The 27,826-nt window shown below is 36.9% G+C and overlaps 1 protein-coding gene across 1 annotated transcript; it reads left to right on the top strand.

Moving 5' to 3' along the window:
* The first annotated feature begins 988 nt into the window (after window positions 1-988).
* On the top strand, window positions 989-24,526 carry pofut2 (protein O-fucosyltransferase 2). Its single transcript, XM_028808025.2, has 9 exons — window positions 989-1,227; window positions 3,101-3,351; window positions 7,355-7,499; window positions 9,880-9,990; window positions 10,777-10,843; window positions 14,352-14,477; window positions 18,082-18,262; window positions 18,815-18,938; window positions 21,644-24,526. Exons 1-9 carry the CDS (start codon window positions 1,046-1,048, stop codon window positions 21,795-21,797), a joined length of 1,341 nt encoding a protein of 446 aa, XP_028663858.1. The 5' UTR covers window positions 989-1,045; the 3' UTR covers window positions 21,798-24,526.
* Window positions 24,527-27,826: the final 3,300 nt, after the last annotated feature.

A 27,826-nucleotide genomic window follows, 5' to 3' on the forward strand; every position in this document is an offset into this window, starting at 1 on the left:
ACCCAAATGTAACGAGGAAACTCGTGTCTGCTGCCTGTTTGCGATACTCTTACCGTTTTGCTCTCCAGCCGCGCTGCTGTACAGTTCTGGATCAGCATTTCAACATTCAGCGACTGTCAACAAAGGGTGTTGTTACTACTTGCCACGGCGCACTTTTAGATAGATAGATAGATAGATAGATAGATAGATAGATAGATAGATAGATAGATAGATAGATAGATAGATAGATACTTTATTAATCCCAAGGGGAAATTCACATATCACACTTTTATTCTGCCTGTATTAAATAATAATATTTCTCTGTTGTCTGTATTAAATAAATATTTTCAAATAATTTCACTTTTACAGATTTTTTTTAGCTTGTATTAAATAATTTTCAAATGATTTTACTTTTGTTTTCCTCATAACCTATTAAAATCCTTGCTTTATGTTTTTAACTTCTGTCTCTACTTTTATATAATATATTGGTCTGGGTGTGTAGGGGGCATGTATAAATTTATATATATAGTAATATAGAGAGAGATTTTAAGAGTGTCCCGTATTTCTAATTTTCTAATCTGGCAACCCTACCATGGTAGGATCCCCCACCTTTAATGTAGAGAAATATGGGAGAAGGGCGTGCTGATGTACTACATATGGGTTTATTGAACGATAATACATGAGCGTTGGTGTCTCCACTCGGGGTTTTCGCGAGTCGCTTAAAGCGCGACGTGCACGAAAATACGGAATAAATACTTTTCAATACGGCTGGCAACTCCTATCCCATGGTGAACCTGAACGATTTTAGAACAAGGGTTCAACAACAAAATGTGGAAAAGTGTAGAGTCCGAGTATCTTATGAAGGCACTTACATATGTGGGCATGGCAAAGGCCTTTTATAAATAAACTATATCATTACTGTTATTAAACTACCTTTTATTAGTCTTGTAGGCTTTCAAAAAAAGCTCCTTGCCAGCTACCGGAAAAGAAGAAGTGGTTGCCTGGCAACTTGAGACGCCGTGTCTCTCGCGTTCACCACCGGAAGTGCGTGGATGTCGAGACCAGCATGGCGGACGGGGAGAGGGCACTTTTTGCTTGGATGCGGTGTACTCCCCTGTGGCCGCGCTGCTTGCTCGTGTTGTTTGTGTTCATTTATGTGGACGGTTGTGTCGCTGGAGAGGAGACTTTCAGTGCTGGGAAAAGCGTCGTGCATTCTGCCGCTGCGTTCTCAATAGCCACGGATCGAAGGTGCGATACGTCCGAATTGCGAAGCTGTGCTCTCTTCCACTTGATTTATCCAGTGCTGCTGATTTAGAAAGTGTGTGGATGCGGGCGTTAAATGAGCCACTGTCCCGACTCGAATAAAGCGATAGAAAGGGAAGTTTATGTTTACAGCATCCTTTAACAATCCCGACCAATTTGGACCCCTTGGCTGTGGGTTTTCAACTCGTGCGAGTTCAACTGTTCAACAATTAAGTAGATGACAAGTTGTACCTTTAATTAAAACGCCGTGTTGTCATTTTTTTACATTAGTAATCTATCTTAAAGAAAAAAATGTCACATATACGTAACTGTGTGTATTTTGCTCCCAGATTATTTATTTCTAGTAATTCTTAAAAAATTAAATACGTAGGCGTGACCTGTAAGTAGGTCATTAAACCTGAAATCCATTGTCATATCGGAGATCCCAAGTCGAGCGGTGGTGGTTCTTGCTGATATTGTTGGTACTGAATAAGTCCCGGGAGTTTTGCCATCTGATTAAGCCTTGTGACTGTAAATGAAAACGTCACTGGTTAAGCTCCAGCTGACAAAATTCGTGCCCGGGGGGCGTCATTTAAGCAGACTGTGTTTCACCAATAGAAATATAGAGCCTGATGATGTGCAGTATGAGTGATGTGCCTTGTGTGTAAAACATACTGTAGCTTAGATGAACAGCTTAAGAGTGCCAGTGCAAACCCTACATGAACCCAAATCAGATGAGCATGCATCTATGCAAAGAAACTACGTGGAGGTGACTTCCCAGTTTACGATGGATTGTTATTTGTACTTTAATTTGGCTTTCGGAAATTTGCAACAACAGTCTACAGAGAAGGAGAAGAGAGAGGGTAGGAGCACATGCTGATACAGCGCATTGCTGCACCCACCACATGATAAATCAACTCAGGATCCGGATTGAAATTAAAAATTGAATTTGCAGAACAGTAAGTTAACACAATCCTGGGTATTTCAGGCTATGATATCGGTATATCCATCCGTTTCCTGAACATACAGTATTCATTGGGTGGGCTGTACAGACACAGTACACAAGCACAGTAGATGTAAGCTCTGTACTGTAACTGTAGGTAGATCAGGAGTTGACCGAGGCCAAAGTTAATATCTACAAATCTATTCATTTCCTTTTCTGAAGCTACCCTCACAGTTTCTGTGGTGAATTAAAGCTTGTCTCAGTGATATTGGGCACAAGGATGCAACCAAGGGAACAATAATCAATGGCTGGGCAAACACACCGTCTCTGTTATCCTAGGACTATCTGGAAATTTCAACACAAGTAAAAATGTTGAGCCTGTATACATGCATACTGCCTGAGCTGGCAATTAAACCTTCGTCTCTGGACCTTTGAAGTCATAATGGCACGTGTTACACCCTTCTGTGAATATTTCCTTCTTTTCTTTTGCCAGTACCTGACCAGACTCTTTTCTTGCCAGACTGATTAATGACCCCATTTGTTTTGACATCTGCCAGCTATGTTCACATTACATGCATAATGCTACAGTTGGCTTACGCTTTCTCTTGATAGCACTCTGCCCCATGCTCATCTCAGCATTTTTGCCATTACTGTCAAATGGAAGTGTAAAGTTAAGTGTCCTGTGAGAGGCGATGGTCCGGCATGGAGCAGTATGTGTTATTATGGGCTGATATGAAAATTAGTAAATATCTTTGGACATTGTAATCATTAGAAAATAAGACTGACAACCCTCTTGCTGTTTTTGTTTTTTTCATTTGTGTAGACTATTTCTGTAAGTGGTCCCCGTCTCTAAATGCCACCTCCTAATGTATTTATTGTTTGTGTTTGACTGCCATTGGCTGTTTCCTATTTAATGTGCCCTTTTGTGTCCTACAGATACCTGCTGTACGATGTGAATCCCCCTGAAGGTTTTAATCTACGGAGGGATGTGTTCATTCGTATGGCTTCTTTAATGAAGGCTCTCCTCAAGAAAGGGCCTTGGGTTCTTGTGTTGCCCCCCTGGGGACGCCTCTATCACTGGCAGACTCCGGACATCTACCAGGTCCGAATTCCCTGGGGTGACTTCTTTGACTTGGACAGCCTTAATATGAACATACCTGTTATTGAGTATGAGCATTTTATAGCAGGTGAGTTTGTTTATGTAAACTAAATCTAGTGAGTTAGAAAAAAAAAAAAAGTAACCTACAAACCACTGACCTGAAATCTTGGCTTGGATCAGGAAAACTCTTTACATGGTCAGTCTTGAATTTTAAAACTGCAAATATTTTAAAAATGTAGTTCAATTTTTTACAGCACATCCAGAAAACGAATGGATAGATAAATAGTAGTTTATTGATCCTCGAGGGGAACGGCGAACATTTCAGTTTTTAAAGTCATACTAATCATTTTCGACATAAGCAGCAGACTCCATTAAACAAAACATTAAAAAGTGACAAGTAGATTTTTTTAAATTTAATTCTGTCAACACGACTGACAATTTCTTCAGATACTCAAGTTTGTGCCTTGTTCATATAGAGCGCTTTAAGCTACTTTAATGAATCAAAATGTGCAAAATAAATAAATACAGTAAATGTTTTTCCTTCCTTTTCTCATCATACTCTCTGTACTTTTTTTTTGTATCCATTCATGCCAAAAACTCCATTTCTAAGTTATAATCAACTTCAGCTTGACATGTCCTAGAACAGGCTTCAAATTTTGATGAGTCTCTAAATGTGATTTATCCCTCTGCATAAAAATAATACACAATCATGTAAGGGCTGCGTGAGAAACACAAAGGTTAAAATGTTTGCAGATTTATTGACAAACTACTTGTGTACCTCTCATTTTTTTAAAATAGCACATTTATCTATATATACACTCAGTGGCCACAATACGATGTGCGATCAAAAAATATGGTGAATGTTTTAAAAAAGAAACGTTTATTGCAGTAAAAGATTTACAACTACTAGTCCCCCTCCAAATACTCTCCTCCACTTTGCATGCACTTCTCCCGACGCTCCTGCCACTTTGCAAAGCAGTTCTGGAAGTTTTCTTTCGAGAGTGTCTTTAGTTGGGCTTTCGTGGCTGCCTGGATGTCTTCAGTGGATTGAAATAATTTGCCTTTCATGGTGATTTTTCAATTTAGGGAACAGCCAGAAGTTGCACGGTGCCAGATCCGGTGAATAAGGTGGATGTGGATACAGCGTGATGTTTTTATTTGACAGAAATCGTCGTACTAGAAGGGATGTGTGACAAGGAACGTTGTCATGATGAAGAATGAAACTGTTTCAACATTTTCCTCAGTTATTGATGTTGACGGACGTCCTGATCTTTTCTCATCTTCAAGCGAGTCAGATCCATTACGAAATCGATCAAACCACTTGTAAACAGTCTTAATTGTCAGTGCAGTGTCACCATAAACTGATTTTAACATCTGATGGGTTTTGCAATTTGAAATAAAATTTCATGTTACTGTGTTGCTCGATATCCATTACTAACGACAAACTTGAAAAACACATTTGAACTCAACAGTGCCTCACAAATGTCTGACAGGATCAAACAAATCGAAACTGGTCACAGACTTGGCTCTAAGATGGACCTGTTAGAACCGGCATTGAATAGTTTGGTGTAGCTCTTGCATCAATATTCACCATACTTTTTGATCACACCTTGTATTTGGCTGATCTGCTTGTTAACACACATAGTTGGGTTCCTCCAATCATGTGGCTATAGTCCTCACTCTCTCATATACTGTATATAATATAAAGTAACATTAAAAGTTCACAAAGAAGTGCTTGTTTTTTTTTTATTAAAACTGATTTTAAAATATTGCCAAAACATTACTAATGCTGTAAATGGTTATTACTGCTTGAAATGACTGACAAAGCCCCGCCTTCAGCAGCTGTTACTCGTGATAGTAAACTCTCTTAGCTCATCTTTAACTACTAGCTGTGCCCTGCGGCTTCGCCCACGTAGAAGTGAAACAGGACAGTGAGGAGGACCCTGCTTCCCACTCCTGACATCACGCTTCCCCCCTCCTCTCGGCCTGCAGCCTCTGTCTCGGATTATCAAGATAGTGCTCCTGCAAGCAAACTATGATTCTTAGTGCAATGAGAGAAGTCACAAAATCAACCGGAATATTCAAGCAAATTCTAGAAAAAACCCGATCTAAATATGTTAAGTAGTTCTCTCGTTTGCTAGCTAAGCGGATGTAAGGTACATGCCCTGAGGCTGGTGTGTGAGTGAGTAGGGCCCCATCCCCCCTCCCCTCGGCCTGCTGCGTCTCTCTCAGGTTCGCGTAAATAAAACCGCAAGTGAACTGTGATGCACAGCGCATATGAGAGAAGTCACAAAATCAACTGGAATATTCAAGCAAATTCTAGAAAAAAACACCCGATCTAAATCTGTTCAGTAGTTCTCTTGTGAAAAGCGGACAGACAGATAGACGTTGGATTTTATATATATATATATATATATATATATATATATATATATATATATATATATATATATATATATATTAGAGAGAGAGAGTACTAGGGTGTTGTACCATGTTAGCCATTATGAATGTAGAGAAAAGCCAAGCAAAATGACACCTTTTATTTGCTAACTAAAAAGATTACAATATGCAAGCTTTCGAGGCATTGCCTGAAGAAGGGGCCTGAGTTGCCTCGAAAGCTTGCATATTGTAATCTTTTTAGTTAGCAAATAAAAGGTGTCATTTTGCTTGGCTTTTCTCTGCTATTATATATATAGAGAGATGTGTATTAGAAAAACCTCTGTAATTGTGTTAGCACAGCGAAAACTTCTTCTCTTTAATAAAGCAAAGGATTGACTTTCTTTGGGTTGCAAGGCATTGGCATTCCTAAAGTTCAATTCTAGTTTTAAAAATGTCCAAAACAAAACTGCTTTCTTAAGAAACATGCCAGTTGCTGTTTTTGTGAAGTCAAGATTACTTCATTCAACAGCCAAGAAACTAAAGATTTCATATAAAGGTGTCTACTGCTGTTTTGAGAGAAATTGGACAAGAGAATAAGAACATAAATTTTTAGAAACAGACACTTCACTGGTTTCTTAAACAGTACAGTACACCTAATACAAGTGCCATCTGCAACAGTGAAAAGGTTATAATAGGCAGCAGAGCACAGACATTGGAGGGTGGACTTCTTAGCAATTCCAAACTTTTTCCCATTTTAGTGTTTTCTTTCAGTTTGCCAGTTCCAGATATGGCGATTTCTTTGAAACTCTGCCTCATAGGCCAGCATACCTGAGTTGTCTTTTTCATTTGGTGAGTGAGTGAGTGTGTGTGTGTGTGTGTTTTCACCCTGTGGTGGACCCTGTTCAGGGTTTGTTCCTGCCTTGCACCCTGTGCAGGTTGGGATAGTGTCCAGCTCCCCTGTGCCCCTCATTTGAATTAGGTGGGTCAGAAAATGGCATTACTTACTGGGAAAAAAAGTCATCTGGTCTCACAACATTAGTGTCAACCAAATAAGTCACTGGATCCATCCTGCCTTGTGTCTGATGTTCTGTGTTTCCCTGTAATGCCACCGCACTCCTAAGCATTGTTACTGACCATCATCTTCTAGTCTTCTCTTTGTAAAATGGGTAGTGTGCCATGCCATGCCATCCCATCCAATATTGTGGTTCCATGAATTCAACTGGGCCCCACAATATCCAGATCTCAGTCTAATGGAGCTCATTTGAGAAAATGAGGAAGTTGAATGCAGGGTCGAAAAAAAATGTGCAAGAACTGCATAATGCTAATCTGTCATCCCGAAACCAAAATCTGGAAGAAATGCTGTCCAGCACCTAAATAAATCCACACCTTGAAGAATTCTGTTATCATAGCAAAATGACTAGACTGACCTGATAAAGTGGCCATTGAGTATTTCACATGGAATCATTTTCTATTTGTACATTTTTGAATGAGTTAATGCGGAGTCAGACTTCTCAGATGTGTGCTGTTATGTATAAGAATACATTGAATAAATTCTGATGCAAATATCACTGACACGTTTCTAGAAGTGATTGATTACATCAAGCATTGAAACACTAAACTTCTTTGTAGTGCGTTTTTATTTATAGTCTGAAGGAAATATCAGGTGTTTTTGTGAGTTACTAATGATGTTTTGATTACTTTTTTTATCGTAGAGTCTGGTGGCCCTTTCATAGAACAGGTGTATGTCCTACAGAATTATGCAGAAGGGTGGACAGATGGAAAATGGGAGGAGAAGGTTGATGAGAGACCTTGCACAGAGCAACTCATGTACTCGAAAGACAAGCAAGGATATTACCGGTACAGACAGAAACAACAACATTTATTTATATAACACGTTTTCATACAAATGATGGAAGTCAAAGATGTCATATAATATATCCATACATCCTTCTTTCCGTAACTCACTTTTCCTATGCTGGATCACAGGGAGCCAGTGTCTGTTGTGGCAGCACTAGGAACAAAGTGGAAATCGAACCCTGACTGGGTGCCAGTTCACAACACAGGGACACATCCTCACTCAAAACAGGCCAATTTCAAGTTGCAGGGTGAATGTATGAATAATAAATATGAAAATAAATCTCATCAAAAGTCCCAATAGACTGATGAAAGAGACAAGTGCTTTTATTAGTTTTATAATTTGGGAACATAATGCATATTTTTTATTAATTTTACACACAGTTGTATGTGTGTTGTAGCAGCACAGTGGCACAGTAAGTAGCATTGCAGCCTCACAGATCTACTGTCATGGTGTTGATCACTGCTAATCTTGTTCTTTTGGGAGTTTGCATGTTCTCCTCCTTACACTGGGCTGGATTTTCCTACAGGTCCTCGATTTTACGTACCTCATTTCAGAAATGCACATACGTGGGGTTCTAAATGGGCTCTGTGTAAGATGTGAGTGGGTGCTTGTGTGGGTCCAGGTGCCATGTCCAGGGTTGGGGTCTGATTTGTGTAACCATGAATTCAGAGTCAGAATATTAATGCCATGGCTATTTGTTTTGCACAGCTTATGTATTGAGTAAGAATCCTGAAAGGTAACAGGAAATATATATATGTATCACTAAGGGGCTTCGCCCGCCAACCCCCCGGCCTGCACTATGCACCTGCCACTTCACGTTTCTGCCGCTCGCGTATGTGGATTTCACTTTCACCAAACAACAAATGTTTTGATTCTCGCGGATACACCTCTTCATTGGGAAGAAACCCTACTTTTCCCTGATGGCAACACAAATTAGACGATCTACAAGTCTCAGACTTAAAAGTTTAAATCCGAACAATATATTCGATCTCTTTTCGCTGTTCTGTTATTTCACCGAGTAATAATTTCTGTTTGTTTGTGCTAATGCGATCTTTACTATAATTTTTTTGAGTGTTTCGAATTTTATTACTCTCATTATCTAACTTGCTCTGCATGTGTTCCACTCCAACATTTTTGAATTGTTTACGATGTTCTACTTTGTCATCCACTCTTTGTCTTTTATTTCCGGCCCCGGGCCTGGTTAAATCTCTTGGTACAAAGTCTCATCTCGCGGGACGTGAAAGTGTCTCTCTGAAAAAGTCTCATCTCATCCCAGGATTTAATAGAGAGATGTATATTTAAAGTTCTATAAATAGTATATAACAAATAAATCACAATATTTTAATGAACTTGGCTGTTTTATTTTATTGTAAATACTGGCCACGCTGAAGCCTCAGCAGCACGTCTATTCACAGTTGGCCGATTTAGAGAAACACGTGATCTGCGTGAATTTGGACTGTGACAGTGAACCAGAAGAGACTGAAGTGGCTGCAGAGCAAACATCAAATGAAAGGCAGTCTAACTAGGAAATGAAAATGCATCCCTTAGAGCTGTAACACAACAATCTTACCTGTTGTGCTACCCAGTTTTTAATTCAAATGAATTACATTTGAGATCTCCAATGTGATTAGGAAAGTTCAAATTTGACATCTTTTTGTATGTGGATGGTAGAACCTGAAATACCAAACTGGTGTCTGGAGAAGGCACGAGTCCACTGCAGGATCTTCAGTCAAAGAGAGTCCATTTTGATTTGCCTTTCTACCTGACATTCCCTCCTTTGAGACGCAGGAGGTAAATCCATGTAGCCGATGACCTGGCATGGGATAATCCTAGGGTAGCTGGATTCTTGAAATAGCATTCATTCTTAATGAATGTGAATTTCCCATTGGGATTAATAAAGTATCTATCTATCTATCTATCTATCTATCTATCTATCTATCTATCTATCTATCTATCTATCTATCTATCTGCAGTAATTGTCAGTTTGCCAATTGACATTTCCAGGAAACCCAAATTAAAAATGGATTATAGTTATTATAATACTTTCAACCCTGCATAATCCAATTTGGTTGGGGTTTTGTGCTTATCTACCCTGGTAACACTGAGTGGAAAGGCATGCCGGTTTAATGAGTTGAGGGCTTTAAATTAGCTGGGTGGTGAGAATGAGCTCTGTGATGGACTGGTACCTCATCCTTCATGCTGCCAGAATAGGCTCAGGCACCTCGCATCTCAATATTAGGAAATCTAGAATTGGAAAATGGGTGTATGCAATATGGCAACTTTAAAATAAACAGAGGGAGTCCCCATTCATCACAATAATGTAATGTATTTTTTAAATATTCCTTTTGAAGAACTCAATATTTCCAAATGTATTTACAGAGGCTGGTTCTGGGGTTATGAGGAGACAAGAGGCCTGAATGTCACCTGCTTGTCAGCCCAGGGACACGCGTCAATCATGGTTCCCATCCTGCTGAAAAACACAACTGCTCGGTAAACAAGAACAAGTAATTCAAATCTTCAAATATTGTATTAGTATGCTCATGTGTCTTTGAATTAAATTGTCTGACGTTGGAAAGAAATGTGGCACAGTTAAGTTGCTCTTTAATTCTGTCGCTTTTATTAAATATTCAGACAGAAAAATAAGTACAAGTAAAAAATTGTACACATACTTTATGGATGTATGCATTACTTTAATTGAAATTTGTAACGTTTCATCGCATTTAATGTTTGTGCGGTACAGGAAATAGTTACAAGGGCAGGCTTTCTGTAAATATGTACCTTGTATGCATTAACTTCATTTTTATGACTTGTATGATGCGTAAAAACATCCTCTTTTTAATTCTTTACATACTGTTTGTCTAGAGTACATTTTTTAATAGTTATTCATAAATGTTATATCTATCACATATGTTTATATATCTGATTTCAAATATTTTCAGAGCTCAACAATATACCAAATGTACAGTAAGAATAAGTATGCATTTACAGACTAATTAACTGATTTTAGTTTCCAGCTTCTCATAAAATTTCATATAATTATTTGAGCCTCTGACCTGCTTTAACATTTTAGTTAAACAGAGATATCTCACTGATGTAACACCTCAAATAGATATAGATACATACAGTAGATAGATAGATACTTTATTAATCCCAAGGGGAAATTCACAAATTACTTTGTCTCCATTTTTACATTTCTCACGAATATGTGATTACTGAAATTATTTTATATATATAAAATATTTATATGTATATATTTTATATATTATTTTTTTTAAGATCAGTGATGCTGGATAGAGCAGAAACGCTTCTTCACGATCACTATGGTGCAAAGGACTATTGGGATGTAAGTTTGAGTTTACATTATTCTCTTGTGTTTATCTGAAGACAATTTATTTTCAACTTAAGTACAAACATATATAATGCATTTAGTATGCCTTGTTTTGAAAATATAAAAGCAACATTTCAAAAATGGATAATTTTTTTAAGTTAGTTAACATTCTTAGCTAAAGAAACACCCCACCCAAAAATTATATTTTTATCTGTTCTTTACCTCATGATATTTGTAGTTATGGCTGAGAAAAAGTGTTAATCTTATGGAACGCGAAGCGAGCGACATTACTGATACGATAAGCGTCAGTGGGAACCAACATTTAACAACAGCAAATATTTTGAAAATATCCATGAAAATAAGAAAAAAAAATTACTCGTGTCACACAATCCACATGTTAGGAATCTATTTGTATGCTCACAACATACCCAGACATATGTTTTTATTTCCATTTCCAGATTTTAAAAAGTTAAAGAAAATCAAGTGAAAACATTATTAGGTGGAAAATATATCTTGTATTTGTGTATATCTGAGATGATTCAATAAGCAGAACGTACATTTACTCCTGCAATTTCATAAACGGCTGATGAAAAACACAGAAATCCTGAATTTATGGATTAATAAGCAACAAATGTGTGAAAACTCAGTTCTGTTTTAATGCACTCCTGTTTTGTACGAGCAGATATCTGAATGCTTGACAGATGGATTATGCATTACCAGGAAACATGAGAAATTATTTTGGATATTTTCATATTACTTGCCAGAAATGTTGTTACCTACATTCCAAGTGAAAATATGAAATTAACAGTTTTTCTTGCCTGTAACTACAAACAACGAGAGTAAAGAGTAGATAAAAAATACTCTGGGGCAGAGTATTGCTTTATTTAAACACACATGATTCTTAAGCAAGTTGACCTAATAAGTTTACCATAAAATATTTGGCAAGACCAGATATGAAAACATGCTACCGGAGTTAAAAAGAGTGGAACACTTAGTATTGTGTTTGTTTTGTTCGTCTGTCCCTCCATCCATTCCCCAAACTTGACTTTTCCATTGGGGCTTAGAGGCATCACAAGCTTCCACATAGTAAATAACACGCTTGCACATATTCAATTCTGAATTATTCATTATATTAAAATGCAAATCTGTGAGATGGAGTGAGAAACTGGCATATTTCAAGGGAGCCCACATAAACACTAAGAAAACACATATGTTCTGCGTGAATGGTAATATAACCAGTAGTTAGAGCCAGGGTCTTTAAACTGTGAAGTAGAGGTTATTCAGTAGAATGCCAGCCTTGAAAAGCTTTTTGTTTTTATATATATATTACAAAGCTATATTATTACCCTAAGTTCTTGTCTATAAGCCGGACTCATGTATTAGCCGGAGACCAAAAATCATACGAATTTTTAAAATAAAATCGTATCATAGATAAGCCGGACTCATGGATAAGCCGAACATACTATAACCTATAACTAATAGAAGGGAGGGAGGTCAGTGGTCTCACTCGCGCCCATTTAATTTCTTTAAGGGGGGAGAGAGTGTGAGATATTGCCGTCTCTCTCACTCCCCGCATGGCGCGGTTGGAGCGGCCGGAGCGCGTTCTTTCTGCTCTGGGCGTCGCCGAGTCAACACGAGCGCGTAGCGGTCATTTAAATTGTGATTTTATATGTAAGCATATTTAAATATATATCGCGGATTTCTGCGGACAATGGGTCTTTTAATTTCTGGTACATGCTTCCTCAGTTGGTTTGCCCAGTTGATTTCATACAAGGGACGCTATTGGCAGATGGCTGAGAAGCTAGATTGCTTACTTTTCTGTCAATCTTGCGCTGACTATCTGTGATCCTGACGTATGGGGATTGAGCAGGGGGGCTGTTTGCACACCTAGACGATACAGACGCTCGTCTAAAAATGCTGAAAGATTATCTTCACGTTGCTATCTTTTGTAAAGCTGATTCCTGAAAAGACATGCTGCACAGTGCTTCGCATACTTAAAAGCTCGAAGGGCACGTATTGATTTTTGACTGAAAAACAAACTCTCCCTCTCCCTCTCTTTGTCTGCTCCTGACGGAGGGGGTGTGAGCTGCCGCCTTCAACAGCTTTGTGCCGCGGTGCTTCGCATACTTAAAAGCCAAACAGACATATTGATTTGTTTGCTTCACTCCTTTGAAGAGGAAGATATGTTTGCATTCTTTTAATTGTGAGACGGAACTGTCATCTCTGTCTTGTCATGGAGCACAGTTTAAACTTTTGAAAAAGAGACAAATGTTTGTTTGCAGTGTTTGAATAACGTTCCTGTCTCTCTACAACCTCCTGTGTTTCTGCGCAAATCTGTGACCCAAGCATGACAATATAAAAATAACCATATAAACATATGGTTTCTACTTCGCGGATATTCTTATTTCGCGGGTGGCTCTGGAACGCAACCCCCGCGATGGATGTATAAGCCGGACTTATGTATAAGCCGATATTCTATTTTTTCATTTTCACAACTTTTTTCCTTAGATAAGCCGCGGCTTATTGACAAGAACTTAGGGTACAATTTTTAATTGTAAATTTGAATTGTAATTCATTTTTTAATTTACTAAGGGGCTGTTCTTGCCAACCCCCCTGCCTGTGGTACGCGCCAACAAATTTGCATCTCTGCCGCTCACAAACAACAAAACTTTTAATTCTGGCAGATAGGCCTCTTCATTGGGAAGAAACACTACTTTTCCCTGATGGCAACACGAATTAGACGATCTACAGTACAAGTCTTCGACCTAAAGTTTAAATCTGAACAATATATTTGATCTCTTTTCGTTGTTCCATTATTTCACCGAGTAATAATTTCTGTTTGTTTGCGCTAATGTAATCATTGGTATCATTTTTTTTTTTTTAGACTTTCGAATTTTCATACTTCCATTATCTCTAACCTGCTCTGCATGTGTAATGCACCAACGTTTTTGAATTCTTTACGATGTTCTACTTTGTCATCTACTCTTTGTGTTTTATTTCTGGCCCCGGGCATGGTTAAATCTCTTGGCACAAAGTCTCGTCTCACAGGACGTGAAAGTGTCTCTCTTCAAAAGATCACTTCTCGTCGCAGGATAAAAAGTCTCATCCCCCAAGATTTTTTTATAATGTTAGAGAGACAATGATTAATCTTTATATATTTTTTTATATTATTTATTGATTTATTATTTTATATATATATGTGTGTGTGTGTGTGTGTGTGTGTATATATATATATATATATATATGTTAGTAAAAATATACTTTTGTAAAAATAGTTTTCTAAAATTACATTTTTATTTAATTGTACTGCTGAACTGTTACTGTTTATTTTTTAGACATGAAAAGTCAGTCACTTGCAATAACACAGTTTGTGTGAGTGTGTGTGTTTAATATATCCATGCATAATGCAACATTGTCAGAAGATAAAGCAAACAGACTGTGACTGCTTAGTCAATATTTTAGTCTGATGAATTTACAGAGTCAACAGTCAATGAAGCTGTGCTTTTTTTGTTTTGTTTACCAGACCAGACGAAGCATGGTGTTTGCAAAGCACCTCCTACTGGTAGGCGATGAATTCCGATCCAGGTACCTTGATTCTAATGATGTGGATGACAAGACAGACTATAATGAAGACTGGACAAAACAAAAGGTAAAACGGAAAAAGTACAAGTTGTTGTTTTGTTTTGTTTTTTTGTTTTTTTTGCCAATTCTTATTCTATTTTTAATCACAAAATTTCACCATGAACCTGGGATTATCAAATGACCGATCTTTTTGCAGAACGTGCTTATATACACACACACGCAATTTAAAAGTTGCTGATCAACCTTACATTTACAGCATGTCTTAGTTTGGACTAGAGAGGAAGAAGCTTACTATTTATATGCATTGATTTGAAACAAGTTTGAAATAGCTGTTGCACTAATGCATTTGTTGGTTTAGGGGATGTTTTTAATCTTGGTTTATACTGAAGATAATCTAACCTATAAAGCTGAATGTGTAGTTCTGTACAATATTTTTGTCTTGTATGCAAATCCACACTGTTGAAACATTCTCCACCAAATCTGGCACAGATTCCCCATTTGTACAGGAGAAGACCACAGGCTATATTTCAGTCTGAAAATATTCCCCGGGGAAGTTTTTTTAGAGACCGCACCTGCCTTTTTTTTTTGTTAAGAAAGTGCATCTAGGAGGCACTTTTAGGACAGGACACAGGTATGAAAAGTTGCTCCCTATGGAGGCTTTAGTTGGGGAAATTTTGGTTTGGGATTTTTTTTTTTCCTCTGGAGATTCTTAATGGCCACACCTACCCAATATTTCACCCAAGGCAGTGCCAGATACCCCTACTAGTTAATAATATTAATTGAATGTAGAGCTGCAAATTTTGATCACATTCTATAATCAATAGTCAACCCATTTTGATAAATGAATAACCATTAATCATCCAAAAGATGCTTAATGTAAAATAATGTAAGACCAAATTTTCCACAAAATGTTTTGTTTGTGCATTACACACATAAGGATTTGTAGTAATGTTAAGTGAAGATGTGTTAGAAACTGTCATTTGAGATTACTAAAAAGCACTATTATACATTTTTGTTTAGTAATAGGGGCATATCAATGAACTGGGAAGTCAATTCTATCAACTGTTAGGAGACTGATATTCTTATGTATACTTAGGTATAAGATACATGTTACATTATTCATTAACTAGGAGTTGTATTTTACAAATAATGTATACTGCTTCAGCCAGGTTTGTAGTGTTGAGTGCTTTACCACCCACAATGTCTCATGGATTCTCATAAACGCACAAAAGCACAAGATATTTGCATATCTGTATTCTACACAGAGTTAGCTATTCAGCAAGTCTTTCAGCTTTGTGTGTAGTTGTGAAATGTTATGTCTGTTGTGGCTCTTACTTCATCTGTCATTATTCATTCATACAATGGTATGTTGTTGTGATATAATTCTTATTTGCTGGTGCAATTCAAAAGTTGGTTGTGAGTGCAACCTTATTGGCTATGGTTTTTCAGTTTTTGATCTGTTATGTCTCCTCGACTTAATGGTATTTTATTAAAGTTAGGAGAATAATGATAGATGAGCTGTGTTGGGCTTAATGCCCAGTTCTCATCAAAATTGTTCTTGTGCTCTATAAAAATATTTTTACCTGCTGCCTGTTTAAAATGTTGTACCCTGGCTCAAGCTAATTGACTAGCTGTTGAAAGCTTTTCCCATCAGCCATGCTGATTGATAACGTGTGTTCTGTCTTTGTACACACTCTTTTGTGATTCATGTTGGCTGCTGTTCATCCTTGCTAGTTTTGCTGATATGGTAGGCTGTGACAGTTTGACTTTTCAAGTAGTGTCTTTTGTTTGTACGTGGTAATGTACTGTAGTTATATTGCTTGTGTGATTCACCAGTGTGTTACACAGTTTGCAGCAATCTTCATCACTGTATTCTTTGAAATGTTCCTAAATTGAGCTATATTTAGCACACTGTCTTAATGCTGAAGGCATCTTCTCTGCTTCTAAATAGAAAACAATATGACATGTAGGTTACCTACTCCCGCTTTGTGTCTAAATCGGGGTCTTAAATCCAGAGGCGGGTAATAATGAGTTACATTTACTCCGTTACATTTACTTGACTAACTTTTTAAAAAAAATTGTACTTCTAAGAGTAGTTTTACTGTACCATACTTTTTACTTTTACTTGAGTACATTTGTGAAGAAGAAACGCTACTCTTACTCCGCTACATTGGGCAACACTCGAATCGTTACTTTTTTTCCATTATATACGCTATATTTTTGCCAGAAAGAAGCCACCAGTGGATCTACAGCATGACTGTTTCACCAATCAGACGTAGCAACAATAATCACATGGCTCCGTTTCACAAATCAGACGTAGCCATGCAGTCACATGACCACACACAAACTGTGGCGGCATAGCGGCACAAACTCCTCACAGACAGCGGACAGGGAAAGAAAGAATACATGAAAAATGAGAGCCAACTCCTGCTGAAGCTTAACCATCACTTCACTGAGTGAAGAACAAGCACGTTTTAACCAAACAGGCATAGACAGTCGAGGTAAAGTGAGACTTCTTGGAAGTGCACAAGCTGCCTTGTTCTAATATTATTTTCTACCAGCTGTGCTATTTGGAGGGCAAGTGAATATGCAGTATTCTACTCTCAGTGTACAGTATATCTTGTCACTGTAAGTAGTTTGCACTGTTCAAACATACATGTTACCTACTGTAGGTATTGGCTTCAAAAGCTTTGTTGTGAAAAACAGAGATTTGGAGCTTTGTGTTATTTGTGCATCTTTATTTTGTAAATATGTTATTTATTTTTACTCATTTTTTATTTTATTATTTGGAAATAGCAGAATTTGCACATTATATTTTTGTCTGTCTTATTACAACTTTTGTAAAAAATAAATCATTTATTATGATCAAGCAGTTATTCAGTACTTGAGTAGTCTTTTCACCAAGTACTTTTTTTACTCTTACTGGAGTAATTTTTTGGATGACTACTTTTTAGTTCTACTTAAGTAATATTATTTTGAAGTAACGCTACTCTTACTTGAGTACAATTTTTGGCTACTTCACCCACCTCTGCTTAAATCACAGTCCTGGAGGGCCACAGAGGCTGCAGGTTTTTGTTTTAACCCGGTTGCTTAATTAGAAAGCAATTCTTGCCAATAATTGAATTTCATGGCTTGTTAGTGCTTTAACTCTGCTATGTCAGGGAATCTTCATATCCTACATTTTCTTCCCGTTTCTAAGGATATCATCTAAATGATTTGAAGGCTGAAATGGAGGAGTGATTCTCAGTCCTTCACTTTTTTCTCTTCACTTTCCTTCCAAGTATTTAATTAAAGCCAATAGTGCATGATAAATATACCGAGAGGTGTCAATGGTTAACAAACTAAATGGAGAAATGCTGCTCTCTTTTGTCATTTGCATGTTATTGGAGCAAAAACCTGCAGCCACTGCAGCCTTCCAGGACCGTGATTGAGGACCCCTGGTCTAAATGAACAACATGCCTCAAAGATATTCTACATCAGGGGTTGCAATGCAGCAAGACAAACAGTATTTCCCAATACAAATTTAAACTGAATGTATAATAAATAAGATGATTCTATTTAAACCCTTGCCATAAGTTAATTGAGCCACTGTTAATCATTAACAACGCTACATGAAACAGTACTTTCAGGACTCGGCTCTATTCAAACTGTTAACATTGTGCTTCTTTCAGGTACGCTCTGGTTATGCAAAGGGTGGTCCTTATCTAGCAGTTCATCTTCGAAGAAAAGACTTTCTCTGGGGACACAGGGAAGATGTTCCTAGTCTGCCAGCTGCTGTCAACAGCATACGTGATATTATGAAGAAACATAAACTGGACAAAGTATTTATTGCCACAGATGCTGATGATGATGGTAATTCGTTTATTCTTTGACTCAGACTGTTCAAAATTGATAACTCTCATGGGATCGGTTTATTGTAGGTTCTGGTTGTTGTGTAAAATGTTTTGGTAATAAAGATATCTGTACTTGACATTTGTTGAAATGTCCTGTATATTCATTGAAAATTAAGAATTGTTGTCAAAATGTATCGTGAATGCTGAAACTAGTGACTGACCGTACAAACGTCCCCTGAAATGGAAAATACACAGTCCAAAACATTTTGAGCCTTCACGTTTTTAAATCACTTCTTATTTATATAGGGTTTGTAAGGGGCAATTTTAGAAGTACTAGACAGCAAAAGGTACAGTTTCAAAAGAATCTAAAATGTGTGCATAAAATGAATTTATTAGGGATATTGTCATTAGATGGTTTTGTAAAACTCAGCATTGACAAACCTTTAGCAAAGTTTACCAATGTGCTGCATTAAAACGTTTGTGTTGGCATGTCATTACTTTCCAGCAACTTTCACCAATTACATTACTGAGAATTTTTTTGTGATTTAATTGTACTTTTTGTTACTTACAGAACAAGAGAAATTAAGTAAACTTCTTCCAGAAATGAGAAGGTATGAGCCAACTTGGGAAGAAATGGAATTATACAAAGATGGAGGAGTTGCGATTATTGATCAGTGGATCTGTGCTCATGCAAGGTAATGCCAGTAGTAAAGTGCTCATGTTGGTTTCACTCCTGTAATAAAGAGTGTGCAAAGAATACTTCAGAGAGAATAATTAATAATCATAATAATGTAGTACTGTCTTGTGGTTAAGCACCACTGCCTGACAGGACCAGAGTCCTGGATTTAAATCACACCTTGGCATGTCTCTGGGTAACGTTTTTCACAAAGGAGTATCAACTAAATAGTTTACATTGTGTCTATGTGTGTGCCCTGTGATTAACTGGCATCATGTCCACGGATGGCTTCTCTGCGTGAGGCTTCTAGGATAGGCATGGATTCCCTGGAAACCGTAGTTAAGTAAATGAATTAGAAAAACAGATGGGTTCATGAGTATACTTGAAGTATTAAATATTATTAAAGGGAAATTAATATTTTTTGAATGATAGACTCATTATAAAAAACACTGTTCAGGGTCAGTGAAGGTATGTCAGCGTACTGTAGGAGTGTTGAATATGATAAAAATTATATAATGATGATAAAAATGAAAAGCATACTCAATGGTAATTATTCATATCTCTCTGTTATATTAAAAAAGTTTTCCGTCGTGTCCACATTATTCAGCCTTGACAACTCCCCTCCACACTGCTTGCCCAATCATTACTCCTACTGCGCACATTTTCTTTCTGTACCACCCCGTGACACTCTTTGTGCTAACTCGCCCTTCAACGCAATCGGTTATAATGGCAAAGCAGAAAAGCAAATTATCTATTCAAGAACATCGAATTTTAAATTGTGATAGAAAAAGAGTGGCAAGAGCTGAAAATGAACATCGAAAAAAAGAAAATGAACAAAAAATAGTTGCATATAATAAAAATCAAGAGAATTGTCCAATAAACGAAAAAGAGAAAAATATGTCAAACAATATGCAAACAGAAATGCAAAAAAGCAAAGTTTATAGAATGTAAGTTGGAGGATAAAGTAATTCACAAAGCACAATTTTTTTCATTTATTTTGTGATGTTGTTTTATGTTAGTAAAAAAAAAAAAAAAAAAGCTGTTACTGCCATAGAAAGGTGGCTGGGAATTAAATTCTTGTGCAAACATCATTTTATTTTCTTTGTACAGATTAAAGATTTCAAGATTAAATCAAATGTGAGCTCAATTTTCTCAAACTATTTAATAAATCAAAATTAAAATCATGTCCTGTTGTGCATATTTGTGAACTTATAGAAATGCTGAAATAGAATGTGCACATATTATGTGGTGCTTAGGGTAAACTTGCTGCTTTTTTTCCACCTACGTTAGTATGAAGGACAGTGTTTAAAGAAGACATGCAAGATTTCTGCTGCCAACAAGAAATTCATAATGACATTTAAACTTTTTAGAAAAATGATACTATTTTTGTAAAAATTCACCTATTTGTATGGAATGTTGCGTGATTTCAATAAAATAAAAGAAAAAATGTCAATATTTTATCGCATAATTAGTAGAATCGTAAATCTAATTTTTCAAAAAATTTAGGGCACTTAAAAAAATATTAATTTTGCTTAAAAAAATAAAACAAACTCGCCGAGATCAAGAAACATTTTTGTAAGAGGTATGAGTCCATATAGCAACTTATGGTAAGCGCCTGTTTAATTTGGTAGACTTACCTGCATTTTCTCACAGGTTCTAATACTGTATGTCAGACCTTGGGTTTTAGGCTACAAATGTCTCATTTAACCTAAAAGAGGGCCATGAAATTCTGAAATTATGTGTGAAACTGATTTCTTGTGATGTAGAACATCATGACCTGTATACAGTAGCTATCAAAGCTATACTGGCACATCAACACAGAATCAAACTTAAGTACGGTACCTGCAGTGGCAGAATTAGACTGGTGTTATGAGGGTTCTTCTTATTACAAAAAGGCACACTATATTTGAATTAACATTCATGTCTAGTATAATAATGGTAATATTTTATTCCATAATCTGAAATAGTTTTAATTTCCATTAATCTATTCATTTTCTGGCCCGATTATCAAGTTCAAGGTTGTGGAGAGTTTTCAATTACCTTATTTCTGGGTTCTTTTCACCAATTTATATTGCATAATAAGAATAAAAATAGTTGAGAATAGTGTAAGAAGCAGTGGGCCACAAACTCTCAATGGCTTCACCGCATGAACCACCTCCTATTTTCACTCATACGGAGTCTTGTTCAACAATAAATGCTGGCTACTACTGCAGATAATGCCCGAACTGCATAGTGCAGATGAGCAGTGGAGGACTCATTGGGTAACAGCAAATCTTCAAACTTCAGTTTTATTCTACACCAGAATTAAAAATCTAACAGCCAAACATTTCAGTGACTCCAACTCATTTAAATGGTTCCACCAAATCTCCTTTACCTGCTTGTCTCATTTACTGTATATTACATCTAAATTGTGGAAAAAGTAATGCACTTATTTTCAGCAACTTGTATTCTGTTAATCTTTTATTATTGTGCTGTGTGGATTATCATTGCTACCCTTTACACCTGCTGATTCCTTGCCAGACTCCCATATAGAAACTATTAAAGGATGTTTATTTAGTTTTAGTGCAGTGTTTTGGTGAAGCAGGTCATGTTAGGCTTTCAGCTTTTTATGTTAAATTATACTTACTCATTCAAGAGGGAGATAAAGAAGCAGAAATTATAAAATGTTTGATTGTCTTTATTGTTATTTGTGTTAGATGATAAGCATCTTGTCTCCCCTCACAGGTATTTCATAGGCACATCTGTTTCAACGTTTTCCTTCAGAATTCATGAAGAACGTGAAATATTAGGATTTGATCCTAAAACAACTTATAATCGATTCTGTGGTGATAATGAAAAAGACTGTGAGCAGCCAACCCACTGGAAAATAGTTTACTGATCAAAGAAATACACAACTTTTTAACGGTGCTATAATTTTATGAAGAGTATTAAAATGTATTTTCAGTACCTACATATGCTGTTATGCAGTGGTTAAATGTTTGGATGGTTTTGACAAAAAATTAAACAGAATGATTGCAGTATTTCACAATACTCCTGATGCCAAGGGTTATCTTATGATGTCCCATGAAGTAGAACAAACATACACCTCAAGTAGACTGTTTAAAAGATAAGCCAGCATTCAGAAACATAAGCATAAGAGCCATTTAACATATTTTTAAGTGATTTATAAAAACGAGTTTACAGACTCAGTCCTGGAAGTAGGCATTGTCACTGCTAGTTTATTTCTTTAATTCTTAAATGTAATCATGTTATGTTTCTCATTTTTCCCCCCGTACTTTACAAAAAAATGTAAACACTAAATAAATGAAAATACATGAATCTGAACCTGTTTATTCTCACTTTCTTTAAATATACTGAAAGTGGTGCAGTAGGTAAACTCTTCTTTGCAGATGTCATGCTGAGTCTGAACCTTTATTTATCTCAGTAGAAATGTGACCCAGTAATTAAGGTATCAATGTTTAAAACACACTCTTGCCAGTTCAGTTTTTCACTTTTGTGTGCTTTATAAACATGAATTAATCATTCACTTGCCTATTTTCAGAATATAAAAAAATGCCTAAAAGCTATTGTGTTATAACTTTACATTTATAACACTGATTACTGCAGAAGCAGTTAGGTGGACCTGACTAAGGTATTAAACCAGTTAAATCATTGCCATTTACATATAAGTTTGTTTTAATAATAAAAAAGATAACCCACTCACTGATTTTTTTTCCATTTGATTTTTGATTTGAGTCAGAGAGATTATATGTAGAGTAAAAATGACACCTGTTCTAAAATGGAGGGGCAGTTTTTCACCCTGATACTTGACATATTTAGGAAATAATGAAGGAATCATAGCTGTGTTGTTAATTTAAATGTAATCTGCATATTCTCCCCATGTCCATGTGGGTTTTATACAGCAGCGCCTCACAACAGTAAAAAAGGGTTAAGTAAATAAATGAATAGACAAACACTGAGGAAGACAACAGATAACTAGAAAATGTATTATAAATTGAGATTTTCATAGCAATGCACCACTTATTGTGATGGACAGTTTATAATGGGACAAGGAGATTAAATGTCAAGACAGACACACACAGATACTTTGCAATCGAATAAGAATTTTATATAAAAACAAAATGTTACCAATGTACAAAAAAAGGTAGAGTAATATGGCTTTAGAGAGACACTGACATTCTGGGACTAATTTTGGAAGCATTCTTATAGTTTCAGTCATACCGTTTTATTATTAAATACAATTCCGTACAGTGCCCATAGCAGTGGTTCTTAAAGCGCGGTCTCAAGAGGATTTAAGGAGAGATCTGAAAATGCTTTGGACTCCCACATCATTTGAAAACAGCCTTCAGTTGCTGTTTCCTAGTATTTCTGTTGGGAAGCGCTTACGATTAAGAATGATGCATTATCTGAGTTAAGCTGCTGTAAACGTTGTCAAGAGGAAGACTGATGAGGACACACTGCCAGATTGCACATAAAAAGGGGTCTACAGTAGAAAACAAGTAGATTTACTACCGGCATGTAGTATTTAAGATGTCCATTTCTTTTTTTGGATAACTTCTTATTTTGATGCTTTGTTAGAACAGGGATATATTATTTTGAGCAACACATTGATGTAGAGTATTTCTTATTATACAGTAGATATAAACTGCACATTGTTTTTTTATTGTTACAAATGATTTTAAACATATTCATTTAAAATAATGTAAAGACATCCATGCTTTTTAAGTTTTTCATGGTCTTACTATAAATATCCTTTCACAACTTAGCATCAAAAGGGTGCATTTAACAAAAGAATAAAAAACCAAAGAAGACTCGTTTTTGTGTGAAAAGAGAAACAAAACAGGTCTTACCTTTTTGCGTGTGAGTCAGTAAATATTTTGATTGCAGCATTTATTTATGTCTTGTTCATTGTGCCAAGGCTCCTCAGTCCCTTGAATCTGTTGCAGTTTTGATGGTTTACTAAAACACTCATTTACCTTTATTTGGTGTACACATTAAAAATGCTAGACTTCTGTTCAATCTGCATTTATATATCCACTGTTTTATTAGTAGGTATAAATAAATATGCTATTTATTGTATTCTTTTATATTGTGTCATTAGCTTTTCAATTTCTGTAAAAGTCTTTTTTAATTATATTTTGTTTTTGCACCTAAACTGTCTCTTTAAGTTAATTTAAAGAATGACAATTCAGATGTTCACCATGAGCTTGCTGCATGACACCAGATAGTCCGAGTTAAGTTTTAACCTGAATTATTTAAAAGTCTGTAGCTTTTTAAAATAATTACTGACTCGTCCTGGTTAGCCAGCATTTTAATACTTGCTAAAAAAAATGAACCTTGCAAAAACATACACACAAAAACAATGTAGCATATTTGTGTTGACAGATGAAGCTGTCATTGTTTTCAGCACACATTACGTATGATTCTAATGAGCAGAACGTTTCCGTTCTCTGAAATGTATTGCGCAGAACACAACTCAAACGCTTGGCAAGACCTGTGAAGGGTTCTTGACTAACAATCTATGTGCTGAGGGATTGTGATCTACTATTAAAATAAGTGTATTTTCTTATATGTAAATATTTAAATAAACTGATGTTTTGTATTTTACTGAAATTGTGTTATGTCTTTTTATGAAGCATTAATGTGTAAAATCTGACAATGAATCTCTCTTTAGATTGATGTCATAATCTGAAGTCGGACAAATTCAGACTTGACAGGCCAGCTCTGAGTTTCTGAGTAGGAAAAGGGTGTTATACCGTGTTAGCCATTATGAATGTAGAGAAAAGCCAAGCAAAATGACACCTTTTATTGGCTAACTAAAAAGATTACAATATGCAAGCTTTCGAGGCAACTCAGGCCCCTTCTTCAAGCAAGATGAGTAGGAAAAGCAACTTATGGGGGTGCTTTAGTTTGAAAATTCCAACTAGGAACTTGGAAATTCTGACTTCAAATGAAACGCAGCATATATTCCGCCTCCTGTTAAATGGTTTAAGTGCCAAAGGTTTGGGTATATAATAATTCTTTACATTTATATAGCGCTTTTTCTCACTACTCAAAGCGCTTAGCAATTGCAGGTTAAGGGCCCTGCTCAAGGGCCCAACAGAGCAGAGTCCCTTTTGGCATTTTACAGGATTCGAACCGGCAACCTTCCAATTGCCTGTGCAGATCCCTAGCCTCAGAGCCGCCACTATATAGCGTCAGTATGTAAAGGAAAACTATGAACTCTTGAACTCAACTATGGCCAGAGTCGAGAACTGATAATAAAGTGTTGGACTTGTGGTGGGAGTCACAGACCTAACTAGATGCACCTCATATCCTAAGTAAACTTTTTCAGGTAATTTCCTTTGAATGACAATCCTATTGACTTAGTAGGAATAACATCCATCCATCCATCCATTTTCCAACCCGCTGAATCCGAACACAGGGTCACGGGGGTCTGCTGGAGCCAATCCCAGCCAACACAGGGCACAAGGCAGGAACCAATCCTGGGCAGGGTGCCAACCCACTGCAGGACACACACAAACACACACTAGGGCCAATTTAGAATCGCCAATCCACCCAACCTGCATGTCTTTGGAATGTGGGAGGAAACCGGAGCGCCCGGAGGAAACCCACGCAGACACGGGGAGAACATGCAAACTCCACGCAGGGAGGACCCGGGAATCGAACCCAGGTCCCCAGATCTCCCAACTGCGAGGCAGCAGCGCTACCCACTGCGCCACCATGCCGCCCAGTAGGAATAACATTTCCATCCTTATGTATTGTGATACAAAATCCTTCTACTGTTCAGTTTTTTTCAAATATTCTGTTATTTCTTTTAACAGTTACTTCAGCTGATATACCAGAAACTGTATTTGTGTTCGTTTTGCAAATAAAGAAAATTTTTTTAGCTAGATTTGATATTCTTTATTAATTCTTTTTGCATGACCTTTGGTGGCCAGAACACAGCATCAGCCATTGTACAGTGCCCCAATTTTCAAGAGCCCAATGGAGGAAGATCGCTTTTGACAGTAAAGGAATTTGAACCTGAAACCTCACAGATGTCCCCGTTAATCGTGTATTTTATAGCTGTGCCCTTTCCAAAATATTTTGGTCAGAGGTTGCTGCTCAATTATGTGTATGCTTTTATAAGCTTGTACTGATTTCTGAAAGTATAATTTTTACTTTAGCTACTCAGAGAGGTGAGAATGACTTTGATAACACATCTCTTTAGATTGTTTTCTCATGGTGTGGAATCCCTCTTTATAACTATATAAAAAAGAAGCAAGTAAACAGTAAAGCTCCTAAAACATATTCATTATTAATAATCCATGTATATGAATTTTAAGTGTATTTTTATTGTATACATAATGTCTATATATCCCCAGTCTAAGTTCAATTGTCATTTTCAATAACTGGTTTGTAGCACAAGTCCGGCATTTAATATAATAAATGCCCATGCTTTTATGGAGTCTTGCAAATTAAATTTATTACAAACAACTGATAAATAAATACAGTACGACCCATCAAGTGAAGCAAGAAAAAAACACAAAATCTATAAAACACACTATGCAACAATATCTCATGGCAAATAAATCCATGTGTTACTATTTGGGCTATCCATCCATAGTTAGTCAATATGGTGGTTGTTAAGTCATCAAAAATTACAAAAGAATTTCTTGGGCAGTTATTAAAAGATCTTTATTATACAGTGGGGCAAAAAAGTATTTAGTCAGCCACCAATTGTGCAAGTTCTCCCACTTAAAAGGATGAGAGAGGCCTGTAATTTTCATCATAGGTATACCTCAACTATGAGAGACAAAATGAGAAAAAAAATCCAGAAAATCACATTGTCTGATTTTTGAAGAATTTATTTGCAAATTATGGTGGAAAATAAGTATTTGGTCAATAACAAAAGTTCATCTCATTACTTTGTTATACACCCTTTGTTGGCAATGACAGAGGTCAAACATTTTCTGTAAGTCTTCACAAGGTTTTCACACACTGTTGCTGGTATTTTGGCCCATTCCTCCATGCAGATCTCCTCTAGAGCAGTGATGTTTTGGGGCTGTCGCTGGGCAACACGGACTTTCAACTCCCTCCAAAGATTTTCTATGGGGTTGAGATCTGGAGACTGGCTAGGCCACTCCAGGACCTTGAAATGCTTCTTACGAAGCCACTCCTTCGTTACCCGGGCGGTGTGTTTGGGATCATTGTCATGCTGAAAGACCCAGCCATGTTTCATCTTCAGTGCCCTTGCTGATGGAAGGAGGTTTTCACTCAAAATCTGACGATACATGGCCCCATTCATTCTTTCCTTTACACAGATCAGTCGTCCTGGTCCCTTTGCAGAAAAACAGCCCCAGAGCATGATGTTTCCACCCCCATGCTTTACAGTAGGTATAGTGTTCTTTGGATGCAACTCAGCATTCTTTCTCCTCCAAACACAACGAGTAGTTTTTTTCATCTGACCATATGACATTCTCCCAATCCTCTTCTAGATCATCCAGATGCTCTCTAGCAAACTTCAGACGGGCCTGCACATGTACTGGCTTAAGCAGGGGGACACGTCTGGCACTGCAGGATTTGAGTCCCTGGCGGCGTAGTGTGTTACTGATGGTAGCCTTTGTTATTTTGGTCCCAGCTCTCTGCAGGTCATTCACTAGGTCCCCCCGTGTGGTTCTGGGATTTTTGCTCACCGTTCTTGTGATCATTTTGACCCCACGGGGTGAGATCTTGCGTGGAGCCCCAGATCGAGGGAGATTATCAGTGGTCTTGTATGTTGTCCATTTTCTAATAATTGCTCCCACAGTTGATTTCTTCACACCAAGCTGCTTACCTATTGCAGATTCAGTCTTCCCAGCTTGGTGCAGGTCTACAATTTTGTTTCTGGTGTCCTTTGACAGCTCTTTGGTCTTGGCCATAGTG

The sequence above is a fragment of the Erpetoichthys calabaricus genome, chromosome 8 (genome assembly GCF_900747795.2).
Source record: "Erpetoichthys calabaricus chromosome 8, fErpCal1.3, whole genome shotgun sequence".
Lineage (NCBI taxonomy): Eukaryota > Metazoa > Chordata > Cladistia > Polypteriformes > Polypteridae > Erpetoichthys > Erpetoichthys calabaricus.